Source organism: Camelina sativa, chromosome 5 (assembly GCF_030686135.1).
Source record: "Camelina sativa cultivar CO46 ecotype springtype chromosome 5, ASM3068613v1".
Classification (NCBI taxonomy): domain Eukaryota; kingdom Viridiplantae; phylum Streptophyta; class Magnoliopsida; order Brassicales; family Brassicaceae; genus Camelina; species Camelina sativa.
In genome coordinates, this window is record NC_141884.1 from 39,974,258 (window position 1) to 39,985,836 (window position 11,579).

The 11,579-nt window shown below is 36.1% G+C and overlaps 3 protein-coding genes across 3 annotated transcripts; 2 read left to right on the forward strand and 1 right to left on the reverse strand.

Annotated features, from left to right (window-relative positions):
• The first annotated feature begins 336 nt into the window (after positions 1-336).
• On the forward strand, positions 337-2,288 carry LOC104788351 (plasmodesmata-located protein 8). Its single transcript, XM_010514105.2, has 3 exons — positions 337-1,315; positions 1,928-2,035; positions 2,119-2,288. The coding sequence occupies exons 1-3, from the start codon at positions 583-585 to the stop codon at positions 2,121-2,123; spliced, it is 846 nt and encodes a 281-aa protein (XP_010512407.1). The 5' UTR covers positions 337-582; the 3' UTR covers positions 2,124-2,288.
• An 810-nt stretch (positions 2,289-3,098) lies between these two features.
• LOC104788352 (uncharacterized) lies at positions 3,099-5,999 on the reverse strand. The gene is made up of 9 exons (XM_010514106.3): positions 5,032-5,999; positions 4,877-4,952; positions 4,640-4,789; positions 4,364-4,546; positions 4,116-4,257; positions 3,894-4,030; positions 3,721-3,801; positions 3,560-3,637; positions 3,099-3,476 (listed from the first exon to the last, which is right to left on the reverse strand). The coding sequence occupies exons 1-9, from the start codon at positions 5,079-5,081 to the stop codon at positions 3,429-3,431; spliced, it is 945 nt and encodes a 314-aa protein (XP_010512408.2). The 5' UTR covers positions 5,082-5,999; the 3' UTR covers positions 3,099-3,428.
• A 766-nt stretch (positions 6,000-6,765) lies between these two features.
• On the forward strand, positions 6,766-9,318 carry LOC104774277 (putative pectinesterase/pectinesterase inhibitor 36). Its single transcript, XM_087451522.1, has 5 exons — positions 6,766-7,335; positions 7,544-7,999; positions 8,085-8,276; positions 8,382-8,513; positions 8,814-9,318. The coding sequence occupies exons 1-5, from the start codon at positions 6,882-6,884 to the stop codon at positions 9,179-9,181; spliced, it is 1,602 nt and encodes a 533-aa protein (XP_087307648.1). The 5' UTR covers positions 6,766-6,881; the 3' UTR covers positions 9,182-9,318.
• The last annotated feature ends 2,261 nt before the right edge of the window (positions 9,319-11,579 follow it).

Consider the following 11,579-nt stretch of genomic DNA (forward strand, 5'->3'; position numbering starts at 1 on the left):
GTGCATGGTTAGGATTTAAAGAAAGTTGTTTGCTTATCACTTGTAAATTCTCCACTAGCTTGAGGAGAATATGTGTGATGGAATCGATCTAGCGAACATATACTAATCAAAAGGACATGACTAAATTGGGTCCCTCTTTGCCTACACAAAAGAATGTCTCAAGAAATTATTATACCCTCCAAAACCAAATCTGCTTTAATTATGTCTAGTAAATCATTTTACCACTCTAACAAAATAATATACCAAATTGTATTATCCAATTTGTCGACACTTTGGTATTGATTCGTAACAAGTGAATGTTCTAAACCAAATCATCTATTATGTACTTTTGCACTCATCCTTCATATTTTATAACTAGAGTATGTATTCTAATTGGTTTGTATTATAATGTCACCACTATATTATGCCGCGTTCAAATATGTTCGACTTGAAAAGAAAAAAATCACAACTCGGTCCCCATAGTGATGAGCCTAATCATTCTTGATTATTATTTTAAAAATAAAACACTATGAATAAGAGAAAAATCAAAAAAACAAAAGCTCATTTGAAAACAAACACAAAGAACCCCAAAAGAACAAAAATATGAGAAGACACTTTCTCTTCTCTCTTCTCTTTTTCTTCTTCTTCCTCTTCTTCTACTCATCATCCTCCTCAAGATCTTCATCAGAATCTCATATCTTTATCTACGGTGGATGTTCACCGGAAAAATACACACCAAACACACCTTTTGAATCGAACCGCGACACTTTTCTCTCCTCTGTCGTCACTTCCTCCTCCGACGCCTCCTTCAACAGCTTTGCCGTCGGCAACGAGTCCTCCTCCTCTTCTTCCGCCGTCTTTGGTCTCTATCAATGCCGTGACGATCTCCGATCATCAGACTGCTTAAAATGCATCCAAACCTCAGTCGATCAAATCACTCTCATATGTCCTTACTCTTTCGGTGCTTCTCTCCAGCTCGAAGGATGTTTCTTACGTTACGAAACCAACGATTTCCTTGGGAAACCAGACACGAGTCTTAGGTACAAGAAGTGTAGTTCCAAGAGCGTTGAGAATGACAACGACTTCTTTAAACGGAGAGACGATGTGTTGTCGGATCTTGAGTCGACTCGACTCGGTTACAAAGTTAGCCGGTCCGGTTTAGTCGAGGGATATGCTCAGTGTGTTGGTGACTTGAGTCCTAGCGACTGTACGGCTTGTCTTGCAGAGTCTGTCGGAAAGTTAAAGAATCTTTGTGGCTCGGCGATTGCAGCTGAGGTTTACTTAGCTCAGTGCTATGCTCGTTATTGGGGTTCTGGTTACTATGACTTCTCTTCAGGTCCGTCCATAAATTTAAATATTCCTTTCATTTATATTGCTCTAATTACGTAACGTTTTAAGTTCCTTAATATTCATGGCGTATGCTTAATTAGTTAGTGCCATAATAATATAGTTTGAAATTGTAATGAAATTGTATAGTTTATATTTCCGCCGCTTATAATTGAGAAAATCACGAGTCTAGTCGCTTCTTGGTAGCACGACAAAGCTAAAGAAATCATAAAATTATCCTCTCTTTTTATGTTTTTCTTCCGCTGCAAAGACACCATTAAGTATTGAATTATATAAAATTAAGCTTTTGAATGATTCGTTGGAAAATTCGAGTATCATGATTATAATATCATTGGTCAGAAAAGAATGTTTGTATTGCAAATACAATAAGATTATTCTTTTCTTTATAGGCATAGCCACCCATGTCCCCATTTTTCAACTTTATTTAATATATTCTTTATAGCTTTGATCAATACCACAAAGTCCAAAAGTCACTGCATCTTTAAGAAAAAAAAAACTAATTCTTAGCTTGATACTATGGGTCTTATCTCATCTTATGTACTTTGTCATCATATACTAAGAGATCTTTCTAAATTGTAATCATACTTTCGTAATCATAAAGATCCAACTCATGGAGATGACGCCGGGAAAACAATAGCGATCATTGTAGGAGTTATTGCTGGATTCGCAATTCTTGTTATTCTCCTCTCCCTCTGCAGAAACTCCATGCGTAAGTCTATATACTTAGTTACTTACTTGCCTAATCTATACTTAAATTCTCATAATCTCATATTTTATTATGTTGATTTGCAGATTGATATAAAGAAGACACGATTTGGGATACATGCATGGTTGTTATTTTTCCTTTTATTTTGTTGTAGGAACACACATCCCTTACTGATTTTTTTTTTTTTATCAAAAGGAAACTATTAATGACTTATAATATATGGTTTAGTTTTGTGGAAGAATTAAATAGTTGAATAGTGTGACCCGTATTGTCTGCCTTAAAAAGATGATCACTAACTTTATTCCATTAGTTAGTGTAGTTTCTTCTAGGCTTATACCCACTTTCCTTAGCAGGCGCAATTATTCGATACTCAATACTTGGATGGTAAAATATGATAACATTCGGATATATAATTATTATTATTTCGGACAACAACGTGATTCGATTTGAGTATCTATCTTTAGGCTTTAAAGGATTAAAGAGGTTCATTCAATCTTTTGGTTAGTGTTATTACGATCCGGGTCTACCCGGTTCTCATGGATCGCACCATATATTTCATTGGGCCATTAAATTAAGGGCTGGGATCCAGCATATTAAGCCGTGTAGCATAAAGTCTCAAATCTCAATGACTTTACAGTCTCGTCGGGTTTTCTCCTATCTGCCATTTATAAGCCAATGTAATCTCAATGACTTTATAAGAAACCACAGTCTTCATTCCTTTCAGGGAAGGTTTGTTTCACACAGAGTCCTCTAACAACACTATGTAACTTCATACGTGCAAGTTTGATTTATTCAGATTTTTTGTAACTCTGTTTCAGAACAGAGTCCTCTGTGATATATGTTTTTTTTTCATTCGGTGATTTCATTACCAAACCGTCTCTCTCAAGTCTCACCCGCAAGATGTTTGGAACGATTCTTTTGCATAAAGCATTGATGTTTTTTTACTTGGTGATTTCATAAAAATCATTATTGTACCTTTCATGCTCTCACATACTACTATTACTGTCTCAAAATGTAAATGAGTACACTAAAACAAAATATCTACCAAAGAAACTAAACTAACAAGTGATGAAGAATACTTCCTTTAGAGGAAAGGAAAAACACAAGTGTTTACCACTGATCGGAGAATACATCAAAAGAAATGCTAACTGAGACTGAGTTGTGTTACACAAGTGTTGAATTTAGAAGAATGGTATTTAACTATCTTTGTCCAATGATCATAACAATCAGGATGTTGAACTTGTGAGGAAGAAAACACTGAAAGCTCTGTTCACAATGGTGCAACAACACCTCCAACGCATTGTTCTCGGACTCCTATAAAGTTTTTTGACTTAAGACTCGAGGAACTTTCCGTATATACATCTATCCCTTTCCTACACTCTTGAAAAAGCTTCTCTTAGCCTTCAGATTTCTGCCCGGATACAATCTCGTCTTGCTGCCTTACCTGCAATTCAAGTAGGTGGAGTTGAGAGCCAACACACATAATAAAAGAAAAACACAAGCAAGTACTCACTCAAAGGAGCTTACGTTTTCAAAAAATAGAATCTCAGGTCGAATATGCAGTTCTCTGAATTTTCTGACAACACCATCCCAGTCTCCAATAACCTGGACAGCCAACATACATCACTCAGTCACAGATCGAGTAACTTGCTTGTCTTTTACCAAAAAAAAAGTCTAAGCTCTTTTACCTCTTTCTCAGAACGAAAATGTCTGACCCATCCATTGTTTTCATAAGCTACACAGTTGTATCCATCTCCATGCGAGCAAACCTGTATGTATTAACATTGGAGTTGTTTCTCGTAACAAAATCTTTAATAGGAAACCCAAATGGAACTGAACGAACTAGATAATTGACCCTTACCATTGAGACAAGACGGTATTTAGTGAATGCAGTGTCACCTTCGTATAGGTATATCGTTTTCATATCTATCTCAGTTGTCAGAACAGAAGTAGTATCGAATAACTCTCCTAGAGGCTCATCGTTCTCCCACTCAAGTGCTAAACAATACAAGAATAATTAAAAGGGTAAAAAATCTAGTGCATGATGCTAATGTGTAATGACCAATCTAACTTGAAAGCTTACCAATTGTGAAAACAGTTGGAAGTTTGTTTATCATACGTTGAACATAGTTTCTTTTCCCACATCCTTCCTTATCACAAGGCATCTTAAGATCTACCCTGATGATCTGAAGGATCTTATCGAATGTAAGATTCTCGAATAATGCCTGTGATAACCAAAAACGTTTCTAGCCTCAGTTTCAAGAAAGATAGGTTTCTTCTCATTTGCTTAAGAGATTTAAGGACAACAAAACAAAAAAAAAATGGACTTGCCTTGACTTCTCTGAGTAAACCAGCATTGATGATCAGACCAAAAGAAGGTTCAACTGGATATTCCATACCCATCTTGCATCTATTGCAAATCTTTTTCGCCACTTCCTTCACTTCAAAGTGTGAATTCCAGCGAGGTAGATGCTCCAAGATGTTAAGAAACAGGTCACAAACACCATTTGCGTCCTGAAGAGTATATAAACATATGAATCTTGAGAAAAGAAGTAAATAACAACACACATAAGACACAAAAAGGTTTTAAAAGATGAGAGAAGAGACCAGAGGATGAGCGAGACTCAGTTTTTTGAGAAGGAAGATACGAAGTATGTCTTGTGGAAGAACAGATTCATCATCTGTGAGGTTGTGTTGTGCTTCTTGAACATAACTCATCAAAAAATCGCTAAAGAAAACCCTAATCTTCCAAAGAGACTGCACAAAATCACAAACTTGGAAACATGAATCAAAATTAAACAAAAAAAAGATTCAGGCGCTTGTTAAGTTGTGAAAAAATCAAACCTTGAGTATCATATCAAAAGCTGAAACAGAAGTGGTGTTTAGTTTCTTCTCTTCAGATTCTTCTGCGGCTGAGTCTCTGGATGAGCACGAATTCTCAGAGAAAAATTTAAGGGAGAAGCATAAATTAAATTTACTCGGAGAGGATGACTACTTACGAAGAATCAATTGCTACAAGTTTCTTCACGTCTGATGGATCCATCTCCATGATGAGGCTGGAATTGAAAACAAAACGTTCCTCGAGAAAACAAGAATGGAGCTTTTCTTTCTCGAGAAAATGGGGTCAAGAGTGAAGGGAAGAAGAAGAAGAAAGTGATCTATTATAACTATAAAAAAGGGGTCAGCAGAGTCAGTTGGGTGTTGTTCACGTGAGGGTCACGTGTTCTATTAAAGAATTGAGCGCGAAAACTCTTCCCACAAGTGTATCGTCGTCGTCGTCGTCTCCCATGGTATTGAGAACTTTCGTCGAACACTTGGTGGGCACATTGCAAGTCGAACACTTGGTGGGCACATTGTAAATTATATAGGGCAAGTTAAAGAAAGCTAAAGCTAACCTAATAGTAATTTTACATACGAGCCCTATCTCTTCTCTAATCGAATTGGAACCAATTGGCTAAATTTCTAACCTTTGCCAAATCCCAACAAGTATCCACCTTTTTCTATAAAAACTAAACATGGCAAGGAAATAAATCAAGCTAAGCTAAGCTAAGAAGAGATGAAGGAAACTGAAACCTGGCTCGAGCGTTCGAGCAGTGGGGATAATGCCGAGATCAAGAAGAGAAGCGATATCACCATGATCAACGTCTCCTCGAGAGGAGGGCAAGTTTTTCAATTGATCAACAACGTCTCCTAATCTCCAATTTCTGGTGGATTTGATAATAGAACCTTCTGGAAGGTAGAAGAGGAGGAGAGACAAAAGAAGGAGAGAGATGGGTGAGGGATAAGTGTTGTCATTGAGGGGGAGAGATGAGGGTTTTTCGTCGACGGTTTAGATGTTTCCGTCGAATCGCCAAAGTGAGAGAGAGACCAGACACGATCTTAGTGATCCTTAAACATCTGAGATCACTAGGTAAAAAAAAGAAGTAATTTGGATAACTAAAATTACTTCATTATTTACATAAGTAATTTAGAGGAACAGTTTGCCAAAAAAAAGAAGTAATTTTAGAGGAACCAATTAATAAAATTATATTACAAGATAAATAAATGAAAATAATTTTAAATATTTTTATAATTTACTATTTTTTGTCTAAATACAGTAATGAATATTTAATGGTAGTTAATATTGTACTATAGACTATTTTATTTCTCTATATTTTAAATTGAAATATTAGTTGTTAATGAATGTTTACGTTGTTTAATTGGTTTGTGAAATTTTATTTTATACTTACTACAAAATTTTATTATATATGGGCTACAACAAATTTTTGTTAAATACACATTTTTTTAACATTTAACATAAATTCCTAATCATATAGTATAGTATATCAGTACATTAAAAACATTGAAAAAATGTTAATTCAGTACATTAAGAAATACAACGTTAATTCAGTATTTTTGACAACGTACGTTATATATAGTATATCAGTACATTAAAACTTAGGTTAATTCACTAATCTTTCAGCTCTTTAAAAGAATAACTAAGAAGAAGAAGGAGAATACTCTTCTCCACACATACACACGTGTACTCACACTTCAGTCACTTTGATTGTGTCGCATTAATTTATAACCTGATATGTATAACGTAATTAATGAAAATTAGTCTCATATGCATGGGCCATCAATAATCATTGAAACAAAAGCTTACACATAGTCTCACACGTGTCTTATCTCTCTCTCCATGTGTTAGATTCCTCGCCACCATCTTCATCTACGTTCTACGACAAGTTCTATTCCTCGTTTGCTATTTTAAATACAACAACAACAACAACAACAACAATAATCATTTACTTAAACGCATTTCAAGAACATTGCTAAAACACAACAAAAGTCTTATAATATCAACTAAAAAATGTACACGTTTGTAAAAGTCACCAAATTAATTACCATCATGTTCTTTCTAGCCATTGCAGTCCTCGTAACCGCCTCAAGCACAGCCGAGTTGGATGTACTTGAGATGGCTCGAACTGCAGTGGTCGAAGCCAGGACTCGTTTTGGGTCAATGGCTGTGGTGGAGAGTGAGGTTGCTACTAGTGGTCATTATTATTTGGGGTTAAGTGAATGCGAAAAGCTCTACGATGAGAGTGAAGCTAGGCTATCGAAACTGGTCGAGGCTCATGAAAATTTTACCGTTGAAGATATTAGAACGTGGCTAAGCGGCGTGCTTGCTAACCATAACACTTGTTTAGACGGTTTGGTTCAGGAACGTCAAGGTCACGATATGCCTCTGGTCCATAGAAACGTCACGTTCGTGCTCCATGAAGCTTTAGCTTTCTACAAAAAGTCTAGAGGTCATATGAAAAAGAGTAAGAACATATAACATACATTCTCATGTATGCATAAATAAGTAAAATGATCAATGCATCGTTTGTTTGTCAAAATTGGGCAATGATTGATTCCTTCTAGACGCATTATATTTTATCACTAAAAAACGATTGTAGGCTGCGTTTTTTTTTTTTTTTTTTTTGAGAAATCATGGTTTCTTTATTATGGATCTATAATGACATTTTGTAGGGCTGCATGGACCAGCTAGGCAGAACCATAGACCTGGAGGACCAAAACATGGACCAACGAGACCAAATCATGGACCAGAAAGACCAAAACATGGACCAACAAGACCAAATCATGGACTAACGAGACCAAACCATGGACCATCGAGACCAAACCAAAGCGGCGGAATGTTAGTATCATGGAATCCAACAAGGTCAAGGGCGGATTTTGTGGTGGCTCAGGACGGTTCTGCGACTTATCGTACAATAAACCAAGCATTAGCCGCCGTTTCAAGTATGGGTAAAAGTCGGACGAACAGAGTGATAATCTACATAAAAGCTGGTGTTTACAACGAAAAGATCGAAATAGATAGACACATGAAAAACATCATGCTAGTTGGTGACGGTATGGACCGTACAATCGTCACTAATAACCGAAACGTCCCGGATGGTTCCACTACTTATGGATCAGCAACATTCGGTATAAGATATACAAACGTTATACTAATCTTCATATATCAATCATGTATGCATGTTGGATATCTAAATGCTTACTCGTTATTTAGGGGTGTCTGGGGATGGATTTTGGGCGCGGGACATGACGTTCGAGAACACAGCAGGACCGCACAAACATCAAGCTGTGGCGTTGAGAGTGAACTCAGATTTGTCTTTATTCTATCGGTGTAGTTTCAAAGGATATCAAGATACTCTTTTCACACATTCACTTCGTCAATTCTACCGCGATTGTCATATTTATGGTACCATCTATATTACTACATATAATACATTTAACATTCATATAGAAACTAACGTCGTACAATGGATTAAGAGAACTTGCATGTTGGGAAACTTTTGGTGGATAGGTACCATTGATTTCATATTTGGAGATGCGGCTGCTGTTTTTCAGAACTGTGATATATTTGTGAGACGGCCTATGGATCATCAAGGCAATATGATCACAGCTCAAGGAAGAGACGACCCACATGCAACTACAGGTAAATTCTCATAAAAAAAGAAAAAAAAAAATACAACCATTTTTTAGAATAATCTCTGGTTTGACCAATTGTTGACTATAAATTTAAGGGTCATCAACTTAGAAAATAGAACCAAAATCGAGTCCGAATCAAATTGTACTGATTGATATCCAAAATTGAACTGAAACTAATTAAAATCATCGAATTGAAAACAATTTTTAAACCAACGTTAACCGGAATTCATATTGAATACTCCTTCAATCGTACACACATGGTTAATATTAACCGGTTTTCTGATGAAATTGTGTTACTGGAATAAAGGTATTTCGATCCAACACTCGCGGGTCAGGGCCGCACCAGAATTCGAGGCGGTTAAAGACCGGTTTAAGAACTATTTGGGCCGGCCTTGGAAGAAGTACTCTCGGACAGTGTTTCTCAAAACGGATCTTGACGGGTTGATCGACCCGAGAGGGTGGAGAGAATGGAGCGGCAGTTATGCTCTGTCAACGTTGTACTACGGCGAGTTTATGAACACAGGAGCTGGAGCGGAGACAACCAGAAGGGTGAACTGGCCGGGATTTCACGTCCTTCGCGGCGAGGAAGAGGCTTCTCCGTTCACCGTCAGCCGATTTATTCAAGGAGATTCTTGGATCCCTATCACCGGTGTGCCGTTTTCAGCCGGGGTTTGAGTCACTCTTGAATGAACAACCATCAACATAATAATCAAAGCCAACTATATATTTATGTTTTCAAAATATTGTTCTTCGAAATGTTAATTGGCCGTGACTTGACTTGTTTTCATATTAAGATATTATATATTTGTATATGAGGCTATGAGCAACTAAATTTCCAACTAAACAGTTAGAAGAAATGATCAACAACAAAGCGCTCTTGGATTATAAGGAAGAAATATCTGAACACTTGTTTCCAAGTCCTTCTCACAGCCCTTACAAGATCTCCTCAAGCGACCTTGATGGATTCTTAAGGAAGTTACGGAAGCTTTTTGCGGGTAAATTGGTGTAAACGGTAAACCATAGGAGCAAAACAATCTCAGAGTTCAGAGTGGTAGCTTGATCAATAAAAGAAAGAGGATAGTATTTGGAGAGAATTAAAGATTTGTCCTTGTTGTGTAACAAAATAACGAGTGAAGAGTACTCTAAAAGTTAAGCACTAGTCTCCACAACTTCTTGTCAGAATCGTACCAGTTAAGGACACCATGTTGTACGTCGTAAGAGATGAGGATACCGTGAAATATACAAGTTGTAGGATGACGGAGAGGGTGAGGGACGTAGCACGGCATACTCGTAAGCCCAGTGTGGGTGTTGTAAACACTCATTTTGGTTCGACGCATCAGGTATATATTAGAACCGATGGTTTCTGATGACCTGGCCGGGGCCTTTATGGAAGCAAGCATGGAACCGGAATCTTCCATTCCCAGCCTATGAAGAGGTGAGTCAGCCCAGTTTCTCCTGCGAAAGTTGAATCTTTTGCAAACAGGTTCAAGGTTAGCGGAAACAGAGAGTTTCTTGCAGAACACGAAAACTTCATCTTCCACAACGCCGGCGCACATCAGTTCCAGCGAAACATTATGTGAAGAGTACTCTAAAAGCCTTGTCGCAGAGTTATAAACGAAGACCCACAGCGATTGATCGTTGCCGCAAACAAAGAAAATGAATGGTCCGTTGCACAAGATGATATGCATCATCGTCCTTGATTGATCGGGTGTGTCTACGAACGACACGATCTTGTTATGGGGTCGTAATATTTTTTCAAAAATACTATTTTAACTTGGAGCACACCGCGTGCATATAATTTTTATTATTATTTATATTCCGACTGTTTGAGCGGCTAAATGTTTATATTAATTTTTTAATCTGCAATATATTTCATGACCATTTGTTTGTTAGATTTAGTTTATTTTGTTTAGTGTTTAAGATTTTATTTTGATTTTTAATTATTATAACAAAAAATAAGGGATTTAAATACATATTAAGTCATTTATACGCTATGATTAAGTAACATTTTTCCTAATAATTTAATTATTTTGCACAATCTTAGTTACATCAACTTAATTTTATATATTAAATATTCTAATATTAATAGTGTTAACAAATAATAAAATAAGGATTTAACCCGTGTTAGCACAAATTAATGATATTTTATTAATTCCAATATGTCCTCTTTATAACTCATCTACTATATAACCATATTATATAATATTTTAATTTTTAAAATTTTACATATTCGTAATATTTTAAAACTTTATTAATTTTATATATATTAATTATAATATATAAATAAATGTGAATGAAAGTTCTTTTTATGTTAAGAACCAAAACTCACGTGTTTAAAAAAACAAAATAGAATCAAATTGTTGTTCCCTTGTTGTTTTCTTTGTTTGCAAAAGATTCAGAAATAGAATATCTTCAAAACACAATACTATTGTTTTTATTAATGCAAGGTTTTAAACATTACTATTGTTTTTATTAATTTTATTTTACTACTACTATTAATTACTAGACTTCTTTTAAAACCACCTTTAGTCGTCTCTCCATTTCTCAATTGTCCAACAGGATTCAACTATTTTATCATTGATCCATAATCGACCTAATCAAGCTAATCAAATGATATCTCTATCTTTAAAATCAACACAAACGGCCTTAAAATGTTTTGAGCACAGATTTTGGACTAATCGATTTGAAGAAACCTTTTGTTGAGAACCTGCTTGAGGTTGTGGCTTTTCGAAGAATTCGTGAACCAGTGCACTGGTAGAAATTATATACAATTATAGTATTTTAAATTTATTTAAGATTTTGCAAGGCCTAATTAGGTGTGCATAAATGTTTGGATACGTAATTCGTTATTAATTTTAATTAACTTAGTTTTTCAACATTTTTATTTCTATTTTAACGTTGTATTACGGCGAGTTTATGAACACCGGAGCTGGAGCGGAGACAAGCAGAAGGGTGAGCTGGCCGGGATTTCACGTCCTTTGCGGCGAGGAAGAGGCTTCTCCGTTCACTGTCAGCAGATTTATTCAAGGAGGAGATTCTTGGATCCCTGTCACCGGTGTGCCGTTTTCAGCCG